General features: G+C 46.9%; 1 protein-coding gene across 8 annotated transcripts in view; it reads right to left on the bottom strand.

Annotated features, from left to right (window-relative positions):
• Cac (calcium voltage-gated channel subunit cacophony) overlaps positions 1-25,593 on the bottom strand; it is a 906,370-nt gene that overhangs the window by 433,462 nt on the left and 447,315 nt on the right. For all 8 annotated transcript variants that reach the window (XM_077679772.1, XM_077679785.1, XM_077679745.1 and 5 more), the window contains exon 3: positions 12,017-12,243. In XM_077679772.1, coding sequence (XP_077535898.1) covers positions 12,017-12,243 — 227 coding nt within the window. The remainder of the gene's footprint in view (positions 1-12,016; positions 12,244-25,593) is intronic.

Below are 25,593 nucleotides of genomic sequence, written 5' to 3' on the forward strand. Positions count from 1 at the left end.
GCACTTGACGGCACCGAGGACAAGATGTTGTGGTCAGCGGAGAGCAACCAGGAGTGATATTACTTTGGGAAATAAATCGCCCGTTTCTCTCGCATTCGTTTGTCTGGGTCACAAAGTTCTGTGCGCGTTACAATCGGAGGTGCAGTTTTTTCGGGGTTTTTTTGCCAGGAAAATCGGGTGCGCGTTATAATCGGGGTGCGTTAGTATCGGGTAAGTACGGTAATATATTAAAGCAACGTGATTCGCCTTTTCTTTTTTGTTGTTTTCCGTGTAAACACATCTTTTTTAAAAAGCTGGCGCATTTGGTACCCCGTGCTATATCTCTGCTCCGAGGCGCAGCTTATGTTGCAGGCCGGCAGACTTATTTTAACCAGCCGGTGATATTAAACGTAGATCAAAATCTCGATACACGGACGCTCTCTATTTCCATCTACTACAGAAAAATGGACGTGGGGAAGGGAGATCGAGGCCACTTGTGGTCAGCAGCAAACGGATTAGCCACTGAGCAGCTCCTGCGGTCACACTTGTGAAGTTTTAACGCTATATATATATATATATATATATATATATATATATATATATATATATATATATATATATATATATATATATATATATATATATATATATATATATATATATATATATATATATATAGCGAATCAGAAGAGGAGATGAGGAGCTCGTTGAATTAAGACGTAAATGAGGGTTGGCAGTAAAGAAAACCTCGGAAAGCAAAGGGGAGGATGGGGTAGGTGATTGAATCAGATAATTTGGAAAGACAGAAAGAAAGTGGATGGGTATATTTCGGGGTATTTTTCATATTTCGCAGGTTTTCTTTATCAGTCAGAATAACTGTGCACGCAATTAGTTCGTCGCTGAAAATATCGCACTTAGAGGCTCATCGCGGGTATCTACAAGTGCCTCATTGACCCTTTAGTGATTAGGGCAGTACTTCTCGAGTTAGATAATTATTTACAATTAATTAGTTAAGTCTCATTAACGACAAAAATGCTGCTCGCTTCTCCACAGTACTGCAAACATTATGCACTGGGATTTCTTCGAGTTACGCCATTACTCTTTTTCTAAATCTTGGTGCATGATAGCTGGGGCACACTGTATATATTGGATTTTATTGAAAAAGACTTTATTGACAGCGATCCTGAGGTATGCGGGAGCCGATTTACGGCTCCGCCTCAACGCGGCTTAACGTTGCATCTCCTTTCGCAGCCCTACTGAGCACTAGCTCCTTTTCGGAGCCTGTGCCTTTCAAGCCCGGTGAAGATCTGCTGGATGGCCCACTCTTCATCCGTCTGGCTGGCCGACTTGATGGCTCCTTGAAGGTTCACTGGGTACATCTCGAAACTGGCACTGACCGGTTCGGTGGCACAGCATATATATCATATATATATATATATATATATCATATATATATCATATATATATATATATATATATATATATATATATATATATATATATATATATATATATATATATAGCGAATCAGAATGGGAAATGAGGGGCTCGCTGGAAATAAGACAGAAATAAGAGTTGGCAGTCAAGAAAACCTCGGAAAGCAAAGGGGAGGTTGTGGTAGGTCATAGAAACAGATAAAGAAGCCCGCCAGGTGGGATCCGAACCCTCTTAAAGCGCGCACGCGGGGGGCGGGGAGGGCACTACACTAATGACACTAACGGGCATAACACCTGTTCCGTTATTTCTTGTCATAATTAGGTAGTTCACTGTGACGTTGTACACAATAGGAACTCCCGCGTGCTGTCAATATATGGGCTTCTTCTGGAAGCGTGTAGTAATGGGAAAAGGCTGGAACTCGTGTTTTATTGGAACTATCCCGAAACAAATTGTACCAAGATGGTGCGCTCAAACGACTACTTACCCATGGGAAGCGTCATCTCAGTAGGTACGAAGGGTACTCATCAGTCACAGTTTTATGATAAATAGCATGGGCTACTTGTGGTCAGCAGCATGGGTGCAGAAACTCCCGACAGAGGGCGAGAGCTATGCGAACGCGAGAAAATTGAACTGAATTTCACGTCGAGAGAGATGTAAGGTAAAAAATCCCGCTGGCATCTCAATACGCATGTTAGCACAAAATCCTGAAATTGGTTTTTGGACAACTGTATGGGCAGAATTTTCAGGCAAAAACGAATCGGGTGTACGAACCAATCGGGTGTTTAGTTATTGAGTAATTTGATAAAACGCGTAATTTTCTAAAAATCGGGATTGTTTCTGTAAGGTGGGCGTTATAGAAACATTTTATTTATTTATTTATTTATTTATTTATTTATTTATTTATTTATTTATTTATTTATTTATTTATTTATTTATTTATTTATTTATTTATTTATTTATTTTTTATTTATTTATTTATTAGTACGCAACAACGGAATTTATTTAAATTTCTGAACATACTTATTTCTTCATTCGGTCTTGTTAAACATTAGTAAGCTTCGAATATTAAAAGAGAGAGAGAAAACTTTAATGAACGCTGAAGGGGCTAGCCTTACTAACGACCAAGCGCGGTTCATTTAGAAAGTAATAACCAAGCACACGGATAACCACGACTATTATTGTCGCACGTACCGAACACTGTGGGCATAACAGTAATCACCTTCTTGTAAGATGCCGGAGTGAAAGGCTGAAAGTAAGAAAAAAAAAACCCTCGGCGTCCGTACACAAGGGTGTCATGGGAAATTCCGCGCGCTGTGGCACACGCTCAGTGTAGTCCACAGAGGGAAAAAAATACACACCCGAGCAGGCAGGACGCGAAGCTTTCGTTTGCATACATTACACCTATAGTTTAAGCACATTATGAATGTGAACCCGAATAAAGATATGGCTGTCCTAGGCTCCTGTACGAAGATACATACAAGGCTGCGCGCGACCGAGGTCGGTACTGCGGTCGGCGATGACGTGATGGGAACCGCGCGCGTTTATTGCAGCTGGCTGCAGACAAAGCGGATGGGAAAGAGCAGGGAATTGGAAGACTTTTGGCGGCCAGCGGCAGCTTTATCTACAAACGGGGAGCGGGCAGATTGAGCCGAGGAACTGGGATAGCTTTATAGACGCTTCCAACACAATCACATTTCTCACGGGGTTCTTTGTTTGCTTTCTGTTGGCGGTCTATTTGATGTCCTCCCTTAAAGGTCACTCCGCCGAAAGATGGACAAGGGGATAGAACCTTCTTGCCGGCGAAAGGACGGACGTGGTCCCTGGAGATACAACACAGCGCGGGCGCCGCGGGAACTGTATGACTCATCGCGCGGTGCCACATCGGGACTCCGATCCTCCAATTTCCAGTGAAGTCGCCATGTTTTTGTAGCGTAAGTTTACGGCGGCGTTTGCATCTGGAGATTCGACGAAACGCCATGCAATCGGACACGCGGCGTACAAAAATTATTAGACGAAGGTATCCGACCTTGCGTAAAAAACACACGAAAATAGCTGCTAAGTATACTGAAATCAAAGTCCGAAGGCTGGGCTCCTATATAAGAACATTTTGTAGTTAAAAGTAGCGTTAATATCCCAATGTGTAGTAACGTTCGCAGAAATGCCTAGAAACCCTCCTGAAACTTTTCGTATGTACGGAAATATGACAACGCAAAAGTTTTACTTTTGTTGACACACCGCCAGAATAAAGCCCGGGCGGTGTGTCCGCAAACACATAATAATAGAATAAGGTATGTCGTTAAAACATTTTTACACGGGTTTTATCTCAGTACGACCGACAGAAACACCAAACCATGGTCTGTATGAATTCAGCGTATACGGAGTATACGAAAAACACACTGAAAACATACGGCGCTATATTTCAATTGCGAGAGAAACACGAAAACTGTGTCAAACGTTTCCATTATGAAATAATTTCACTCTTTGGTTTGGACAGATTATCTGGATTAGTTACGCCTGGGTGCGTAATACTCTGTATGGATTCCGCATTCCCATAATTCCTGTATATACGGAACGTTTCACTAGCGAAGGGCGAGTGTTGAACTGAATAACATCGCTCTTTTTTAATCGCTTTTAGTAACAGTATACTGCGGTGTGTTTCAGTGGCCGCCCACGCACGCACGCACATATGCCCATACGCACTCCAACGCACGCACATACACAAAGTCAAGCACGAATTGACAGATTTCCTGATAAAATATAGAAAGAAAACAGGGAAGCTTAACTGTAAGCTGCAGAAACGGGAAACAGGCTGACTGCACACACGGGCTTGGCTGAATCACTGTTAAAGTCAGTTCTCCGAAGCGAAGATCAGAAACTTTCGCTCCTTTTATAAGCAGGTACCCCGCATATGTAAACAAGAAAGAGAAAACAGGGATAACCCACGCCCTTGTAGTTAGCGTCGTTATGACACTCGTTTGCGCAGTTTATTCCGCCGAATCGCGCTCCTGCGGCCCGAGGCACGTGCTCGCATTATGTACTTCTGTCCTAAGTCATCACTAAGGTACGTTCGGCCCTCTACGCAAGGAAGCCCGTTAGAAGGCGTTCTCCGCCCACGCTCACAATTTTTATGGCGACCATGAAACGTGCTCCACACGCCCCGCGCTCAGCAAGCGCACAAAGTCCCGAGCATGATGCTCCTGAAGGCCATGCAGTCGCGGCTAATGACGGTTCGGCCTACGGGTTGAGGGAGCAGTTATCCTAAATGTATCTTTTCTATCTGTGACGCCCACTCATGGCATACACTATGCTCCCGTTCAGTCGCAAAAATCGGACGTGGAATATTTATCGGCTGAAAGGGCTCAGCTCTTGCGCGGTTGGGTGTCCCTTGTTTTCTGTCCAATTCTGCTAATGTCAGCGTGATCCTCGGCCTACACGCCAAAATCTAACCATGCCCAGGGCGTCTAACCACAAATAGTTGCATGGCCGTGACCACAAGGGAGAATGGCATGGATCTAAACGGTTGGTGGTAGGTGTGTGTGAGTTTTAAGGGTATCGACACTTTATCTTCCGATGCAGTGGGGTTAGCGCAACATCTCCCAATTCAGAAGAAAGCCTCAGTATAATGGGTCAAAATGCGGGCAGCACCCTACTGATGCGAGGGGCCACGTATGTAAAGAGGAGGCAGCATCAGGTCTCCGAAAGAGGCAGTACGTTTCCATAGCCATTCGCTTGGCGGTCACAAGGCGTAGGGCAAGGTTCACTAAGTTTTTTTTTAATTGAGTAACTGTTGTTTAGTGCGACTAAGAACCCTTTCCCCGCATAAATCATTGACGCGTGGCTAAGCCGTGTGACATGTTCACAGGAAACAACAGAAAATATCGCTGTGAAATTTTCCAAGCCCCCTCACTGCGTTTAAAGCAAGAAGGCTCAGTTCTCATTTCACTCAATAAATAGCTTGCACATGTATAATCGCCACCGTCCTCTTCGGGGCACTGCCCACAGCTTTCTCAGCGCTTCTCGAGATGAGAGCCCCAGATAAGTTCACCGCCTTCGACTGTGCACACAGTGCACCAGCACGGCCGCTACGGTGAGGTCAGTGCAAGCTATCGATACGATGTGTGATTTTGATAACAATAAGGTTTCATAATCTGCAATAACTTCTAGCTCTATTAGCTGAAATTACATTGTCCACAAGCATGTTCGTTCCAATTAACGAGGTTAGCTTAAGAGAAATGACGCAAAAGCCAACTACGCAGTTCCTGAGCAGCGGAACCGAAAATTGGGGCTGAAATTGCGTTTGCTCGCTGTATAACACGAAATGTAAACAGGGACAGTCAACAGAACGGCACGCTAAAAGAACGGAGAAAATCGATAGCGTCGCTCGGAACTACACCCCTTGAGCTCGGTACAGTTATTAACAGCCTGCTGAAGTCCTTCTCCGTCGGCTATAATTTAAGTACAGTTTACCAAGTGTACATGGTGCTGAGCACGAGGACGCGGCTTCGATTCCAGGCCGTTGCGGCCACTTTTCTGATGGAGGCGAAAAGCAAAAATGCCCGTGTGTACGAGATTTCAGCGCACGTTAAAGATCCACAGGTGGTCGAAATTAATACGGAGCCCTCCACTACGGCGCGCCTCATCGTCTGCGTTGCGTCGGCGCGTTAAACCCTACAATCAATCAACCACGTGTACATGGCACCACACATGCGACGTAACGAGCAGTTAGTCGATGTGAGTGTTGACTACGCTATTTTTTGGGTGGTGGCTTTCATTTTCGTGGTTTCGGAAAGACGTCGCAGAAACGCACACCCATTTAAACTGTGATTCTCGCTGAAAGAATATCAAAATTTTAAGATTCTACTTGCAACATAACATTAAACACAATTTGGTCAACTGTGGGTTCTGCTCATTGCTCGGGCGTATGCATAAATCACCTCTTACGTACGCGCCGATCGTATCCTGAACCGTACCCATGCAACCGTACTTTGATTAGTTGAGCCTTTTGAAGAGCGCTCAAGCTAAAATGATTGTTCGCATTTTATTTCTATCATAATTTTATGTGGTGTGTGTATTAAGCTAATGTGTTTCTGTCATGGCTTCTATTTTCGAAACACAATGCGCTGAAATAACCAGCTCTCAGCGAGCCAACATTATATCGTTCATCCTGTTTCCAATTAACAAACAACAACAGTCTGGTTACCGATTGTTGTCCGGGGCCGCTGAAAAATCATGAAAACTGTGGTATTTCGGGGCAAGTTAATCGACGACAGCCTTAAGGGTTGCGTGTTGCCAGCGGTAATTTCAACCAACTAATCCCAATCAGTTCTGAGTTAACTATTTCAGCACTTGCGAATTCCAGTCGGTTACAAAGCCGTCATCTGAAGAAATCGGTAATGATAGTGATCGAGAAAGAGAACTGCGGCTCTAGGTCAGCAGTTGGCGCAAGTTTGGTGCCATTGTGCATTAGTGCCTTCATGTCGCATATCTGGTACGAGAGTCTGGGGAATTTCTCTTTCCCACTTTTGTGCTTCGTGAATTTTCCTAGTCTCAACCGGTTCCCTTCGCGTCCACTGGTTGCCGCCAGAACGATGGCAGAGCGGCCCACGAAGGCCATCCGATAGCCCTTTATGGCTCCACCCCAACGCTGCTCCACCCCAACACTCCCGCCACTGCCATTGAGCGGAATGGAAGGTGAAGGAATTCCGCTACCATTCCACCTTTGGAGCCCGGTATCTCTACTCCTTGCTGGAATCTTAGCAAAGAGTACGGGCCCATTGCTGGTACGTTTACTCACTTCACGAATTCAGGCGCCGTATATGTCCTGTATGTTAACAAGTAGCACATGTCTGCTGTTCTTTTTTTTTGTGTGTGTAACCAACAGTCCTACGCTCGCCCGCAGTTGTGTGAATCTTAGACTATGTTCAGACTACCGACCCAAAAGCCATATACGGATCTATGGGTGTAACAAAACGGCATGCCACGCAGTTCGGTTGGCTGAGACGTGAAATGGTGTCGTTCTTTAAAGTTATTAGGACAGTTGCGGCAAGAGTCTGAAGCCGACCTGACGTATACTAGGCGGCATCAGATGCCGATCGTCGCACAAGACACCGCTGCGCAAACAACCAGGCGCTGATGGGGTGTGGCAAAGAAAGATGCATCTGTTTTCAATGTGGTCGCAGATTTCAAAAGGACTGTGATTTGGGCAAGTTGGTGAATGTTCATGATTGAAAATCAGCGCGGAAAAAGCACAGCACAAAAAAAAAAAAAAACGAGTAGTAGACAGGACAGCGTCGTCCGGTCTACTTCTCATTTCTTCTTTTTGTGCTGTGTTTTTTCCGCGCTGATTTTCAATCATGTCGAAGATTTGGTTGGCGAAGTGTTGTTAAGGAAGAGAACAGATATTTTTATAAATATATCCTAGATGTCCTTCTCAAATTTATGAAAGTAGCTGGCCGGCTGGACTTTTTCAGGCCATTTCCTTTCCCACTGAAGTCCCTTGCCCAAATAGTATGTGCCCTCTTTTCCCCAACTTCCGTCGAATAACGCGAGCCATGCCGAGCAGATTCACCATTCCGCAGCAAATAAACGTTTTTTTTTTTCATTCACTTCCTAGTGACCTTGAATATACGTAATTGGTCACCTGCTTATTACTGAAGGGTATAATTTACGAGTGAAACTACTCTGCACTTCATGCCCCACGGCACATATACGTGGCAGCGTAACTGGCTGCGTAACAACACTTCACATGCGACAAAAACTGAGCACACGTTCAAGGAGATTCGGTCGAAGCTTGCATTTCAGGCTCGAAACCAACCTTAACGCCATCCTAACAGAGATGAACGCGAGTACGGACAACTTTGTACAGCAAAATATCGATGCATTTCTCCGGTGTCATTTCAGCTCAACGCTGACGAGGCCAATAATTATGTCGTAATTATTACGTATTCTGTTAGCGGACACTAATTAGGCGCTCTTCGTCTCATAATTCGAGCATGCGTGCTCCTAGCAAGGTGCACCCGATTATGCGAAAACGCTTTTTTTTGCTGAAAATGACTGGACGAAGGCAAGATGCTACACGTGTTGCCAGGCACGGTAGACACGAACCAGCGGATTCTGACGCTACTCATCTCATAGCAGAAACGTTAATCGCGATGTGTGCAGAGACGCAATTGACTTGCAAATGAAAGCACGCGTCCCGCGAGCATCTTGCTTATCTTCCTCTGTCTGCCCAGGCGCACCTCGCATCTGGGACGAAGGAAATGCGCTTGCTCCTTCTTGCCTTAAGCCTGCCCGACTGCTTGGGAACGAGCGACATTGTACCGTCCAATTAAGAAAAACCGGCGGTGCGATAACGTTGCGCTGCGCTCCGTCCAAATCGTAACCGCGGATGTTTAGTAAGCTATTACGTTGGACGAAGATTGGCGTTTGTGCATTCCCCGGAACAACGAGTCGTGAGTGTAAACTCGCCCTGTACCCAGCTGCTGGTCCTTTTTTTCCCTAGCAGCTTACAAAATTCGGGTCCCTACACGCAGCGATACTAGTGCCTATGGGTGTAAACAGGATGGACTATTATAGCGTGAACGGCGAGCATGCCGCCAACGTTAGACTGCACACCTTCAAGGACAAAATTTCGACAAGACGCAATAAATACCCCTGAATTCAGATTTTACCGCATACGCTTTCACAAACAAATTAAAAATGCAATGCTTTAGATTCCCGTCGTCATCACCTCTTTCAGAAACGCCTTCCGAAGGGAATAATTAACTTAGCAGATGAGGTTACTTGTCGATGAGGACCAGTTTTCCGTCAGCTTGTCTTGAATAAAAACTGTTCCGCAAGAACAGCGAGTGGAATTTCAGGAGAATAAGAAATCCGCTCCAAAAAGACGTTATCCTCTCCTTTCTCCGTTTTCGTCGTCTATGTCGCCTTAACTAAGGCTCTGGATCTGCTTTTATCGACAAGTCAGTTATCCGGAAACTATACGTACATGTTCTGGCCAGGCCCAAAGTGGCTGTCACGCTTTTTTTTCTTTTCAGTGGAGCGAAAAGCACCCGGGTTCACCTCTTTTCCGTCGTGTGTCCGTTTTCCGGGGTATACAATGGGGCGCTGCCTCCGCAGACCGCGGCCGATGAAGCGCGCCGTAGGGGATGACTACCGAATAATTTAGATCATCCGGCCTTCCTTACCGCGTACCGAAACCTCATTGCACGGGCACCTTGCATTTTACCCCCTCTGAAGATTTGGCCGCTGCGACCTGATATCGAACCAGGGAAACTCGGGCTAAGAAGCGGACTCGGGCGCAGTTCGGCCACAGGGGAAAGACGGCGAACAACTTTGAACGTCTTTGCATACTATAGCGGGAAAGCTTTAGAGATATGCCTCAACGATTGGGCGGGTTCTGTCCCGTAAATTGAAAATACGGCCAGCATATGGCAGCTCATTTTTTCAACTCCCAACTGGCTAAGGCAATCAAGGGTTCGACAAAATTTCGTATGGTAAGCTGGTAAGCTAACGTAATGGGCGAAGTCAAGCAATGGAAATGTCGCTTCCAACACCGTGTTCAGAACTGAAGCGGCAATCAGGCAGCCATCGTTTGAAATGCGCCGGACATGGCGAAGTGAACGCGAGTATAATATCAGTTGCCCATGTAGGTTGCGGTGTTCCTTGCAACGAATCCCGAAGAAGCCGTGTGATCGGGTTGCTTTGCCGGTAGAGGCAGTACAGGGGCGTCGTCCCAGTAACTTCAGCATTACTTTGGTCGGTGCAGTTTGTGCGAAATTTCATTTTATGACGTCACGTTGGTGATCTTAAAGGCTCCCCCGGATATTTCCCGGTTTTGTCGGCCTAGAGAGTGTTGCAGACGGTACTTGAAATTTGACTAATTATTATTCCCCAGAAATATTTCACATTGCAGTGCGTCTTTGACAGAGAAAAGTTTGCCATAGCTTACTGGAAGGAGTGCAACCCACACGCAAGCCACATTTTGGAAATACTAGTGACAACGCCTCACTGGTAATAGGGATGCCGGCATGCACGCTGCAAGTTGTGGTGGAAGTGGCGTACGCCACCCGGTTTTCAAGTTTGTGCGAGGCCACGGTCGATCATTGACGAACATCGTTAGAGCGGCACAACTGCGCAGCAGGTACAATATGACGAACACTCCTACAGTTAAGTAATGCTTTGTCACAAAATACCGAAAGCGCGAAAAGAAATACGCGTGTTATAACCTGCCCCCACGCGGCCGGCCGTGTATAGCTGCGTTTTGTCACAAGAAAGCGACACTAACACAGGCGCACTGTGTTCGTATCGCTTTCTACGTATAAAAATACAAGTGGGAAGAAGAACTCCGGTTCATATGTTTTTTCTAAACTACAATTTTTGTTAGAAGCTGCACTTTGCCTAAAGTAGCATTCATGATGTCAACAGATACATACGTGGAGTTGGTGACCTACGTATACTCGCAGCTTTACTGCAAAAAAAAAAAAAAAACAGCTTCAAAATAAGACGCAAGGCAGTGTTTGGAGGAACTGAGGAAAGGGTCACTTCTACAAACAGTACTTTTGTCGCACCCAAAACAAAGCAGCTCTACTGGCGACTGTGGTTCGCGAGTAGAGCTGATGGCGAACCACAGTCGCCTGTTGTTGTTGGTTATTGTTCGGTTGTCTTTCGCCCATACTCAGTGTCGCAGTGCCATGCCGCTCCCTCAGTACAAGTGGGAACAGGCCCTGTTAACAGGCAACACGCAAATATATTTCCTCCTGCTTCATTACGAACGGGAACGGCCACAAAAATAAATGGCAGCATATACAGAAATCAAACTTCGCAGCGTTTGCGGGATAACCTCGCGCGGCTGATATGTCGGAAATTTCAAAACCCGGCTAGATGTAGCGACGTTGAGATAACTAAGCTTTCAAATGCGCCAAAATTGTCCCTGCACCAGGTGCTCGTAAGAGTTGTTGAGGACTCGTCCTCATCTTAATTTAAAACCACAGATCCTGTGAATTAAGTGAGGTGGCATGTTTGTTTACATTCACCATTCTTAGGTCTTACGGCAGATCTCTGGTGGCACCTTTCCACACACTCCTTTTCCTACAGCGTGTAGGCCTATAGCCTACAGGCGTAACCTCGAATCAGTTCCTCCCAGGATTAAAAATTGCGCAGTGGAATACCTACGCTGCTCCATCCCACATCAATGCGTCTTAGGGTGCATACGTATGTACATCGGACAGAAACTGGCTCGGAATTCCAAGTACAAGCCCAAAATCTACCAAACCTTAAGCTTTCGCAGATTGAAACATTACTTCAACGAGAACTTTAATTTCTGTGCGCAAGATGGTGTGCAAGGCAAGCGCATTATGAACCCAAAATCTCTGGCCAGTAACTTCCGCAAAGTGAGTGAGCTGACCATGTGTTGAAACAGACGGTTGGCAGCTGAAAGAATAAGTAGGCTAAGAGCAGCGGAAGCCGAGAGCCGCCGAAGGCGAACAGGCCATCGGGAGAGCCCTGGCTCAGCGCGTGCACTGTCCCCAGTGTGGACAGTGCGTGTGCCGTTTCGGCGAAGTACGGAGCGCCGTGTGCAAATGGGCAGAAGACCACTCACGCGATGTCCTCTAGACGTATGCCTTTCAGCCTGGTGTGCAGCAGGGCGCAGGTCTTGTGGTCCGATGTGGTGACGGCCCTGCGGCGTCCCAGGGTCACTCCCGCCGGCAGCTCGGTGGACAGCCGAGACGGGGCACGCCGTCGACGCGAGGTGCGCGGCGACGGCGCCGGCCCGGCGGAAGCGCTTACTCCCAGGCTGCTGGCCGCTCCTGCCGGGCCACATGGTCGCTGCGAAGAACGCGCCAGGGAGGGCGGTCACTCGAGCCGTGCATGGGGCACACAACACGCGGCACTGATATGTACTAGCTCGCACCGGGCACGGTGTCCGCAGTCGCCAAGGTATGCATTAAACGGGTATGAATGCGGCAAAATCGCCTCGTACGAAAACATCCTAAAGGTAACGCATGCACTGAACGGGAAAAGGCGTTTGTCGCGTCTATTTAGCGGCCGCAATTACTGCTAGTTCCAGGCACTTAGAATGCACGATTTGTCACGGGGGTCGTTAAGGTTCACGCTTCCTCAGCGCATTTATTATTTGTTGCTAGCGGGCTCATGGCATCGTAAAGAGCGATGTTTAGACGGTTTTATCGGAATACTTGGTTATACGCTTTTTCCAAAGAACTGGCAAAAGCACATGTGTGTATTCAACCACTCGAAATACCAACATGCTCGCATGTGCACCCACGCACACACCTTTCTCTTTCCCAATATATATATATATATATATATATATATATATATATATATATATATATATATATATATATATATATACATACATATATATATATATATATATATATATATATATATATATATATATATATATATATATATATATATATATATATATAAATATATATATATATATATATATATATATATATATATAAATATATATATATATATATATATATATATATATATATATGCATGCTGCGTAATAAATAAATTATAGTGGTCATGGTCATAAATGTAATACGTCACAGGATTGTTAAACTTCCAATTGCTGGCGTTTCTAGTGTTCCCGGTAGGCAACGGAAACAAATTTATTAACCCATAGGTTACGTAAATTTGAAATCAACTTGTTCACTGCAATGAAAACCTTTGCGATACGAACAAGGCTGAATGGGAGTACCTGAAGTTCATATAGCAGTGGACGGCTTTGATGATCTGCGTTAGGAAGCGTCATAATGCGCAGCCATTTTTTTGAAGGTGAATGATAGGAATGAGCAGTGAAAGCCCAAGGCTCAACTGCACGTTAAATAACGACGAAAAAAAAATCATGCACCCCTCCGTCTGCCGACGACGATGGTTGAACGCGAAGCTTCCTCGTGACGGATTCTTTGGTTGTCGTCTGAGTTTGGAGTGAGTGAGTGAGTGAGCGAAGACTTTATTAAAATCGCCTGCAGGCGGCCTCCGTTACCGAAGCGCCGTGACGCGGCCCTACGTCTTCCCGGCTGGGCTCTTTACTAGGCCGCTCCCTCGCTACTCGTCTCGAGGTCCTCCGGCCTGCCCGCGCGGGGCGGCCGGGCCCTCTCGGCTTTCGCTCGGGCACTGCTGTTCAAGTGCCGCCGGGATCTGCTGGACGGCCTGTAGTTGTACGTCCTTGTCATTGCTCCGCGCCGCGGTCAGGTACCACGGCGGGACCTTTGTCTCCATTGACGCTTCTGTAGGTCTTGCCGAGCAGTCCCACAGGATGTGAGCCATCGTAGCCCGCGCACTGCGGCACACTTTGCACGTATCGTTCTCGTATTGTTCGGGCACACATGCTTCATGATGACCGGGGTCAGTAAGGAACCCGTCTGCAATTGTCTTAGTACCACCGCTTGCTCCCTGGCCAGGCCGGGGTGCGGCGGTGCCATTTCTCTCCTTCTCATCCTATAGTATGTTGTGATTTCGTTATATGTCCCCATTCTGACTTTGGTTTCCCCCCACAGTCCTGCAGACGGGTTCGCTCCGGCCGCGCGGCCCGTTAACACTCGCGCGGTAGAGTTCGCCGTCTCATTGTGGTTCAGGTATTGTTCTGACACCTCGTTCCCCGCGTGTGCGGGGAACCACTTCACTGTCACGTGCAGTTTGGAGTGGGCTTTGGCCATGTCGAAATTGAGCAATCGGATGGACGCCGGCGTCATAACGTGAGGGACCCAGGTTCGATGCCGGCCACGAGAAGCTTTTATTTCCTTGACTCCACCCGGCGTTCTCGCGTTACAGACGCCATCAGTGAAAACACAGCAGCTTCGATTTAAAAGTCGCCAGTAGTAAACGATTTCTACAACCCAAATATTGAAGTGCGTTCAACATCTGAAGAAAACAAAATGAGGTGATTGATTTTGCATCGTATTGTTGGAATATACGTTTTCCAATGGATTGCTGTCTCGAATAACTTCCAAGAGAACCAACTTGTCCTTGCAGGCAAATATGAAAGGACAGCTTTATTGTGTCCTGTGGTAACGCACGTATACTATACTACTTGGCTTCGAACGCTACAGTGTAAATTTGTCATCTCCTAGCCAATATTGTAAAGTGCAATAACTCTTTCTGGTGCTGGAGTTCATGAGCTTTGTACACAGGACCAGCATAACTGTTTGCTATTAACGACGTTTCGTTCATTTCAGCTTTCACTGCAATATAGCTGTGTTTGCTGTGCAGCATTTCATTTTACAAGCACGCGCCGATTTTTTCCAGCAACTCCACATAACAGCTCAGTAAAAATACACCTGCGGGCGTAATACTTCATGCACCTACGCAAGCTTGGCGGCACTAGCCCTGCCAATTTTTCGTGATTCCAAAACCTTTAAGGGCTGGCAAAAAGAGACGTAGCTCCTGTTCGGTGCCGGCAAAGACTGTGCTTTCGTATGCCGGACCAGATCCGCCGAACGGATCAAGCTCTTTACCATACCTTCCGACAAACGTAAAGCTCTGCAGAGAAAAGTCTGCTTGCACGGGATAAGCCTTGCAGGGCTTGAAAGGTACGTGGCTGCTCGTCTTTAGGAGGCAAATTGGATTTTTTTTAGAAGCAGCTTGTCTTTTATTTTAAAGTCGACATTACATTATGTATTAGGGATGCACCAGCATGCGTCTTTCCATATTTCGATAGGGATTAGAGCTTTGGCGCAGTGCACCTTAGTAAACAATGTTGTCAAACAAAATGACAAGTTTGCTTGCATAGAAACCGACGTTAAAATGAAAGTTAAATGAAATTGGGCAACGAAGCCATGCCCATCGATTGACGAAGCAACACAGTGATCGCGTACCGCTATGCCATGATACCATTTTTGATCCGTCTTCAGAAGGAGCACACGGCCTAATGAGTCCGCCCCAGTCGCGTAGAACGACCTAGCCAATTACACGGAGATAAAGCAATAGTAATCATAAATAGGAAAATACTTCTCCAGGGGCTATGAACGGAACTACATTTCTGTCTGTGTTTCTGTCTACAATGGCGTGTTTTTGTTTCTTTGCTCATGTTAAAAAAAAACAAGAATTCATTCCGGCAGCCTGTAGCCTACTTTTATGGACGCCTCAGTACTATGAAACAGCATCGTTCCCAGTTCGCACTTTGTGATCCACTGATGCTTAATAAGGGCACTCTGCAACCCTCTGAGTACTGCAAATGAACTTGAGGGGTGTGTAAATTACGCAGTTAGGAACATCTGAGACAAATATTACAACCCGGGAAACTCACCAATGACCTCGAAAGGTGCCTGAAAACGGAACACGCTCCCCTTCGCTTGTTTCGAATTTACCGCATTATTCAGAGGTGCCAGGGCTGGAGTGCGGTCACACCAGCTCTATCTGTCCTATTGGCCTCAGCGGGTTACTGTCACGATTGCTCAACGTGTAGTAAAACCTCGTTAATTGGTACCCCGTTATTACGGAAATTCGTATAAATCGGCGTTTTTACTCCATCCCTTCAAAAATGACCGCAACACACTTGTCTATAACACTCGACCGGCGTGCAGCAGGCTGCATAGACGGCGCCTATCGGTAAGACCCGGTAAGAGATACCTTGCTTATGCGCCTGCGCGTCCACCCTGACATCACCAGCCTGTCTTTATTTACATGTTTGGCCACCACGGCTAGACATGATGCTTGAGCCGCCAGGAACGCTGTCAGCGCACCGGCCGCGAGGCGCACGGACAGCGGGCGTTTCCGGGAGCGCACCGTGCGCTGCTGCGTCATCGTTCGTCTGCTGCATGGTCTGCTGCGTCTTTATTCGGCAAAAACTCCGCCGCGTCATCCTTCTGTCAATTTGATAAGTGCCTTTGAGTATCGTGCTGTAAATTTATGCGCCACTGTTGGTTGTTCGTCGACGGCGGCGACGGCTGCATTTACTAGAGCTGCTACTACAATTTAAGGGGCTTTTCTGATGGAGGCGAAAAGCAAAAACGCCCGTGTATACGAGATTTCGGCGCACGTTAAAGATCCCCAGGTGGTCAAAATTAATCCGGAGCCCTCCACTACGGCGCGCCTCATCGCCTGCGTTGCGTCGGCGCGTTAAACCCTACAATCAATCAATCAATTTAAGTGGCCATGCTTACAGGGCAACGAACTGACAGAACGGAGGGCGAAAGAGGTCTAGGAGCACAACATTGTTACCATGGCTTGCCTTCTTAAGAAAGAAGACAAGAAATATAAGAGGAATGAATGCGAATTGTGAGGTATCAGTGTAACTCAGCGTAAATAAATAAGTGGAATAAGTTAGATAGAAGTAAATTACCACGAAGCAAAGTGAATTAGGATGAATCAAAGTAAATTACAAAAAAGGCAAAACAAATGCAGACTAATTAGTTGTAATGAGGCTGAGTTAATTTGAATCACAGAGAATAAAAGCGGCTGACTCAATAAATTAAGGTATATTAAGGTGAATTAAGTGCAACTAAATCAGCAGGAAGCGAAAGTGAATTAAGATGGATCCAAGTAAATTAGTTGCGAAGATAACGTAAATTTAGAGGGACCAATATGAAACTAGCAATCAGTGTAAATTAAATTTGTTGACTAAGTGAACTAAGTTAGATTGAATAGAATTAAAAGGAATAAAAGGGGATAAAAATGAATACCGAAAATGGAGAAGAATAAATAAGAACTCAGAGAAATGAAGGCAGAATAATTTGAATCAAGGTGAATTAAACAGGATAATTCAATCAACTGATTGATTGATTGATTGTAGGGTTTAACACGCCGACGCAACGCGGGCGATGAGGCGCGCCGTAGTGGAGGGCTCCGGATTAATTTTGACCACCTGGGGATCTTTAACGTGCGCCGAAATCTCGAACACACGAGCGTTTTTGCTTTTCGGCTCCATCAGAAAAGCGGCCGCCGCGGCCGGGAATCGAACCCGCGACCTCGTGCTCAGCAGCGCAACGCCTTAGCCACTGAGCCACCGCGGCGGGTAATTCAATCAACTGAAATATATCAGAACAAAAAGAAGTGACCTAAACATACCCCAATCAGTAAAGGTGGAAGACGAAAAAAATTAAGGGGAATCAAAGTGAATCGGGAGGAATTCGTGGGAACTAACTCAGATGAAAGAAAACGAGTGAGTGAATTAAGGGATATCCAAGTGAAATATGATGAAATTAATTTCTCATATATTCAAATGAATTCCTCATAATTAACATTGACTATACTAATTTGCTTTGTCTTTCACCGTTATTAACTTGAATATATACTATCTCAATTTGATTCTTTTTAATTGAGTTTCATTATTATTACTTCGCTTTGACATACCTTAATTCAATGAAATACCCTGCATAATTCACTTTGATTGAAATTAATTCACCTTCATTACTCTTAATTTGCATTCTCCTCTCCGTTTTCTTTGCCTTTTTTTTCTACCTCATTTTCATCTATTTTAATTCACTTTAATTGTTAATCATTCACGTGTATTCCTTTCCTTCAATGCCTCTTCATTCCCATTCATTCATCTTACTTTGCTCAAATTTACCTGGATTCGTTTTATTCACATTGATTCCTCTTTTATCTTCAATTTAACTAAATTCATTTAGTCAACAAATTTAAATTACAGTGACTCTTAGTTTCATATTGGTCCCTCTCAATTTGCTTTGTCTTCGTAACTAATTTACTTGAATACATCTTAGTTCACTTTCGCTTCCTGTTGATTTAGTTGCACTCAATTCACTTTAATATACCTTAATTTATTGAGTGATCCGCTTTTATTCTCTCTATTTCAAATAAACTCAGCCTCATTCCGCTTAATTAGCCCGCATTCGTTTTGCCTTTTTGGTAATTTTCTTTGATTTATCTTAATCACTTTGGTTCCGGGTAAGTCACTTCTGTCTAACTTATTCCACATATTTATATTCACGTTAAGCTACTTTGATATCACAGAATTCACATTCATTTCTCTTATTTTTTGTCTTCTTTCTGAATTCGCTTGGTTTCATCTAATACACTGGTTTCTGTTCATACCTAACTTTCTTTGTTCACTTTGGCCTAACTCAATTTACTCAGTCATTCACTTTAATTTACTTCGGTTCCTTCTTACTCATACTGATCCCTGTGAATTTGCTAATTCACGTCCTTCCTAATTCACTTTATTTCACTTTAATACCTCTTAATTCCCTTTGATTACTCTAATTTAGCTTTGTCATTGTTTTAAATTCGTATCTTCATTCATCAGCTATATCTATTTGTTTTGGTTCGCTGGAGGCGTCAAGGGACTTTTAATGCGACTGTTGTTTAATGCCGGTTTCGCTCAAGGACTTTTAACGTCGACTGAATTACAGGACATATAAGGCTTTCAAGTCATCTCGTTGATTTTATAATCACATTTATTAAAGTTGTCATTTAATAAATGTGTCATGGTAACAATGTTGTGCTCCTGGTGCTCTTTTCCCTCTATGCGAGAAAATACACACCATTATGGCGCACAATCATCTGCTCCCGCTCCGTTCAGTGTGTTCGAAGCACTTAAAACATTGCCCCTTAAATAGCAGCACCTCTAGTTAGTTGAACCTCCGTCGCCGTCGACGAACTACCAACACATGCACATAAATTTAGAGCGCGCTACACGCGATGGCACGTAGCAGGTTGACAGAAGGATGACGCGGCAGAGTTTTTGCCGAAGAAAGACGCAGCAGACCATGCAGCAGACGAATGATGACACAGCAGCGGCGCGCGCCCGGCAACGCCCGCCCACCATGCGCCTCGCGGCCGGTGCGCCGACAGCGCTCTTGGCGGCTCAAGCATTCTGTCTTGCCGCAGTGGCCAAACATGTGAACAAGGACAGGCTGGTCGTGCCAGGGTGGCCGCGCAGGCGCAGGAACAAGCCATTTCTCACCGGGTGTTACCGATAAGCGTCGTTCGTGTAGGCCACTGCACGCTAGTCGAGTGTTATAGACAAATGTGTTGTGGACTGTACATTGCCCTACGGCCGCCGACCTTTGTTATTTCGGCGAAAGTTTAGGCGCGCAAAGCTCAATTCTCGAAACGTGACACGCACACGCCGTCCAGTTGTTGCCGGTCGTTTAAGCGATGATGTAGGCTCCCTAGGATGATGAGATCAAGAGAGAGAGAAAAGACTTTATTGAAACACATCCTGCGACGATGCCCCCTAGAGTTCCATGCAATAACGACCTGAGAGGAATCTGGCGCTGCGATCGTCCGCCGCAATGGGTGTGATGGGTAGTTCTGGATTCGGATTGGCACTCGATGGCTGGCGGAAGTTATTATGGATTGAATTGTGCAGCCAGTTTCGTTTGCGTTTTGGACTTGCATGAACGCATTTGTTTATGTTGGAAGAAGCGTTCAAAAATGCGTTTCTCTTTTAACTGAATGCCGCACGTGTACTGACGCCGACCGGAGTGGAAATATTTTATAACCTGAGTTGCGAGTCAGGTGAGTTATCAATTCATTGCCGGCACAGTGAGCACGAAAACACAAATGGCGGCGCTGTATGCGGCGAAGTTGCCTGCGAATTATGAGTTTCGGCGCTGCTCATTCGGCAGAGCAATGCATTTTCGAAGCTGACGACGGTTGCGAACTGCTTGGAACAATCACTTTTCGTGCGAACGCCGGCTTCTACGGCGTAGCCCAGCAGTACCGGCGGCTGATAGGAAGGCAGCTTGATGAATGTCAGTAATTCAGGCTACAATAATTTCTACAAAGGTAATCAGTTTCTTTTTTAGCAGCACAAAATTGTTCTTAATATAAAAAACTACAAGCGCCGAAACTTTAACAGATAGTTTTTTTAAAGAAGTCCGCGTGCCGCTGTAGTTGGCGGCAAATCGCAAACCTACTCCGCGAACCTCCTCAACTCCGCGTAGGCTTTTTATTTAAACGCGCCGTTTTATTTCGAACGAAACCCGTTTTTGGTCACTAGCTTTTTTGTTCACCATTTAATTCATAAACAGCGAACCAGGCAATAAGAGGTTTATAGTCAAAAAACACAATTTGCGCAGCCATAGGCCTGTTTCGATCGTACGCAATCCGGTTGCAGAACTACCCATGATTCCCATCGAAGCGTAAGCGCCGCCTCGGAATTCGCGTTCACACTAGCAAGTTTCCTCTCTAGTTATTATTGTATTAAACTCTATGCGATGCCCTCGGCGTAGCGGATGAGGCACCCGACGAAGAGGGCCCGTGCAATGTTGTACTCCCGGCGGGTCGTACTGCAAAAGGAGCTGCAGATTCTCTCGTTGTTCTGGGAGGATTCTGCGCAGATGCTCTATATGCAGTATTTTTGCTCCGCACGGATTGTGGCGCGTCCGAAAACTTGTTATTACCGCCCACCGATCCGCCAATATACAAACTAACACCACCGTCGCCTTCGCAAAGTAAAGATACGCATGAAAAAATCGTAAATGTGCTGGCTTTGTCGTTCATTCGATAATTCGGCATTCGGATAATTCATACACTTTTTGTTACTCTCTACAGATCCGAATAAACCAGATTCCACTGTAAATAGTCATAACTAAACTTATGTGTATAATCATTGCCTTTACTTTTCAGCATTCAAGGCGAGATAGAGGGGGAGGGCGAGAGATAACGTTTTTTGAAGCAATACGGAAGGGGTTGGGGTAAGAAATAGTGGCCTTCCACACTGTGAAGAAGGATGACTTGCGAAACTGGGCGCAGTTCACGGAGTGCACAAAACAAAACATGTTTTCGTGCAATTTGTGATTGAGCATTCTTTCTAGCCCGTTAGGGGAATGAAACTTGGAAGAGCTTTATTATTTCGGACAAGCATGGAGCTGTCTGTTTGACTGCAGCATCGTAGGCATCTTACTGTTTTTGTAACACACCTACCCAATCCGCTATGCCACTGAGAGAACACCGGACAGGTCCTATTGGGCCGTTTGACACCCAAGAATAAACCACCCGCCAGCACAACGGACCTTCCATAAGTAAGCGCATGAAAGCTATCCTCGGTATTCAATGGCGTGGAATGCATGCGGGCAACCAAGTGTGCGCCGCCATATCTGTGGCCAAGCGTCTGTTGCTAGGCGACGTGCGCACGGCCCGCAGGTCAGGCACCCCTCTTCTCCTCCATGCAACCGTGTGAGTGCGCCCGTGGCCTCCGCGATCGGCTACCGGCGGCGCGCCGTTCGCCGGCAGCAAATCGCGGAGGCCACGGTGCGCCGTCACTCGTTACGTCGGGCTCCGCGGGATGGCGGAACATGTCCGTGCTAAGCACGACTGTGAAACACATGACTGTGTTTCACGTTACGAACTCTTCGCCGAACACAAAGTATTGCGTCGAGTTCACTGTGAGCGCGATTAATAACATCTCTGTTGGCGCCACAGTTTAGAATCGGATTGGAACGGAGCAGATGACGCCCGCCGGTGTCTTTTTTTTCTTCGGCGTGCGGCCGCACTGGCCAAGGCTGCGCCGTGTCCGTGGCGCATCGGCCATGTCTGTGGCCGTCTCCAGTGTTGCCAAGCGAAGAAATTGACCGCTAAACTTTTCAACGAATACCGTCAATAGCTGTGATTGAGCGCCCCGCTCCCAACCAGTGCTCGCATAAAACGGCAACCGGTTATGTACGCGTGCTTAGAAGTGAAAGAAACCGTCGGAAATATTGCTTTGAAAGCGCTTTAAGCTGAACACGTAATGATGGCCCACGTCAGCGTTCCAAGCGGGAAAGTTTCTGTTGATCCGGAAGGGATTCGCAGCTACTCGACGAGGTGGAACTTGAGGCAGTAACGGCGGCGTCATCGCTTTCCGTTGTTTTCGCGATCCTTCGCGCTTCTATTCGGGTCAACACTCATTCAATTCCGTTCTTCTTCCTACAAGCGAACGACATGCGTCTGTCCCACCGCGAGTTAAAACCTGCAAGGCATCCAGCCTCATTCTAGCGGACAAGCATGGGACTATTCGTTTCCCTCCCCCGTCGTAGGCATGTTACTGTCTGTGTAACACACCAACCAATACCCAAACCACGCTATTATGGAGGACAGCTGACAGGGCGCATCGAGCCATGGGACTTCCACGTCTAAATCTCCCACTACACAACGGGCATGTCATCGGCAGCGGCATCAAGCCCAGCTGTGCGTGCACGCCCCCCTCCTTCCACCTCCTCCCGTTCAAGTAAAAACCGGCAACCAGCAATGGGAGCATACTTAGGCGTGGAATACACGGGGGGAAGTGTCACTCGGAAAGCTTTTCAAGCTGTAGACGAATTATGGACCACACCGACGTTCCAAATCGGCAAGTTTCTCTTCAATCGCAAGGAGTTCGCACCTACTCGGCAAGGTGGAATTTGAGGCGGCAACGGCGGCAGCGGTTTTCCGTCGTTTTTGCACCCATGCGCGCTTCTGTTGATTCTCCGCAGTCATCTGATAACGGCGCTACCGCCGTTGTAAGCCAATTGTACAACTTCTGAAAGAAGCATCTGTGGTGGCAGGGAAATAAAAGCTATGAAAGAGGGGTCGGTGGTGGCGAGGAGGAGCCGAGGAGCGGCGCCGAAAAAAAGCGGCTTCACCGGAATGGAAACTACGCGGGGTTAGACATATACTGCTTCGCAGTAAAAAGCTATGGGCAGCGGGTGGCCGCACTATTCCGGTAGGCAGCGTCTGTGCCTGCCATCCTCGCGAGATAGATCAGGGCCTCCTGGTCTTCGAGCTGGCGGCTCTGCAACGCGCGATACAGGAGATATAGGAGATATGAGATATAGGGGACATATCTCTACATGAGATATAGGAGGTAGGAGATATAGGTGGTGGTGGCCTTGGTGGGGCAGCCCATACGAGCTGAGGGGTAGTGTTAGGCTTATCGCAGTGGGGGCAGTCTGGTGGGTAGGTGGTAGGAGTGATGTCGTGAAGATAGAGGTGATTGCAGTACGTGTTAGTTTGAAGTCGGGGCCAAAGCAGTCAAGGTAACGGGGAAAAATATGTAAAAAATGTTTGGTCCATCTACGTGCTTTGGAGGAGACAGCACTGCGGGCGGTACCCTGACTCCTTCCTCCACTCCCTTTGCTTCATCGACTCGGCTGAGTGGAGGACACCGCAATGCTTTTACATGCGAAAATCGCTTTCAAGGATCTACTCGACTGGAGACTCGAGTGAAGAAGGAATTCACAACAGCAGGGTATGGCTTCCTCTGGCGATAGTTAACAAAGGCTTCTTTACTTCCACATTGTGTTTGCGTCTCTTTCGTTACTTTTGTTTCTTCGTCTTTTGTCGCGACAGGCAGACTGGCGACGCATCACGCCACTGGTTCCCCAGAATCAGAGTTCTCCGAGGCTGCTGGGGGCCGCCTGTTCTACTGCCATCTCTTCACGGCCACATCTCACGCGGCCCGCAATAGGCTAACTCTTCGGAACCTGTAAGAAGTGCTTAGTTGCCCGCAAATTTTTGTCAATTGCTACCATTTTCACAACATACCGATGATGAGTCGGTGAGTCTACGCGCGGGCATAAAGACCTGCAGTTTCACGATGTGCGAACGGCGCATAGGAAGTCAGAGATTCTGTTGTGGAGAACAAAACAAGATGCACATTGTTGTAAATATCGGAGGTCGCTGGAAGCGGAAATTCTCTCAGTCTGTCCTAGCTGCTACACCTTAGAGGGAGACAGCGAGCAGCCTTCATAGTGGTAGTGAAAGACAGAGACGAAAAGGAACCGCGCATATTACGGCGAACGCAATCCCTCACCTAGTGTAACTCCGGGGATACTGAAAGGATTCTAAAACAATTCGGGGAGGAGATTTGTGGGGAAGTGTACACCTTATAAGCAACAGCCTTCTGAATAGTCGGTGAGAAATGCTGCAGGGTCCCTTTAAGCATGCAGTACTTTCAAAATCCAGCAACAACAACTGGAAGGCCTTAGTATTGCAGCCACCTTCTTTTGTGCGTCCTCCTGATAGCCGGAATAAAACATACTGCTGCTTGCAGTGCTTCTGCGTCAATTAGCAAAGTTCACTTGAAAGGCGGGCCGCAAATGCTGGGTACTATTGTCTTCACTATCTCAAGAAAATCAAACAGAGGTAGAGCGGATAAGCCGACGGCGATGGGCAAGACTGCGGATGGCGAGTGACGATTTCTTTCACTAGCCCGACAGCTCGTGCATAACCACCTATCTTCTTACCGAAAATCAGTCGCCTAGCTGTAGACGCAGTGCATTTGCGCTTGTCCCTGCTTATATTGAATTTTAACAGCAGAGGTGTTTAGGGGATCGCAATTTTCTTTGATGATGCCCGTCACGCCACGCAACGGTACCCCGCTGGGCCGACACATGGCGCCACCGCCTCGAGGGCCGCCTAGTGCGCGATCTCGGCTCGTGCGCCGGGGCACGCGGCGCACGTTCACCCCCTTAGGGCCATGAGGTGGGCGTTTTAGCCCCAAAAAGCCACCCCGTTTCTTGGCCAATCCCCCACGTGGGTATGTGCTACTAGAAAATGAACAACAACAACAACAAAATATATGCGCCGATAAACTACCAGACTTCCATGGGTGAGCTTAGATTACAGATATACCTCGGCGAGTAGCGTTGTGAGCGACCGCAGCCTCTGAGGGTGGTAACGGCCAGCGTGCCGAAGTGGCCAAATAATACCACTGCCGAAGTCAAACGCAAGGTTGCCGTACAGGGGCCGTACTCCTTGGGCCGTGCCCACTACCGGCCCACTACCTTCGGACCCTTACCGCAGGCCGGGAATTACCCCCGAGACGATGCGGCTGCCGCCCAGTCCGCGATCTCGGCTTGTGCGCCGGGGCACGCGGCGCACTAGCACCGATAAACAGCCAGACCTCCGTGGGTCAGCTTTGAGTACGTATCGTATCTGTCAAAATTTTCTAGGCCAAGCCGAAAGTGCGTATGCAGCAAAAAATTCTATGTACAAGCTTACGTCCCGAGCAAGGCTGAAACCTTTAATGCCGGAAAGCTAGAGGAAACACCTCTCTTTCTTACTGCCATGAGATATTTCCGTCACATTTAATGGTAAAGCTTGTTGTTTGATTTCGTTGTGGTCCAGAAGGCTTAGGAGTGGCCCATAAAACTTTGACAAAGGGTGTACATGCCGCGGCAAGAGGCGTTGTCAGCGACGCCCGCCACAGCGGTAGGTGGCCGCCGGCGTGCCGAAGTCAGCTCCCCTGTTTCAGCAGATTTCACAGGCGTG

This window comes from Haemaphysalis longicornis, unplaced genomic scaffold, assembly GCF_048455015.1.
Source record: "Haemaphysalis longicornis isolate Haplotype H1 unplaced genomic scaffold, Haemaphysalis longicornis Haplotype H1 scaffold_1, whole genome shotgun sequence".
In the NCBI taxonomy this organism is placed as follows: Eukaryota; Metazoa; Arthropoda; class Arachnida; order Ixodida; family Ixodidae; genus Haemaphysalis; species Haemaphysalis longicornis.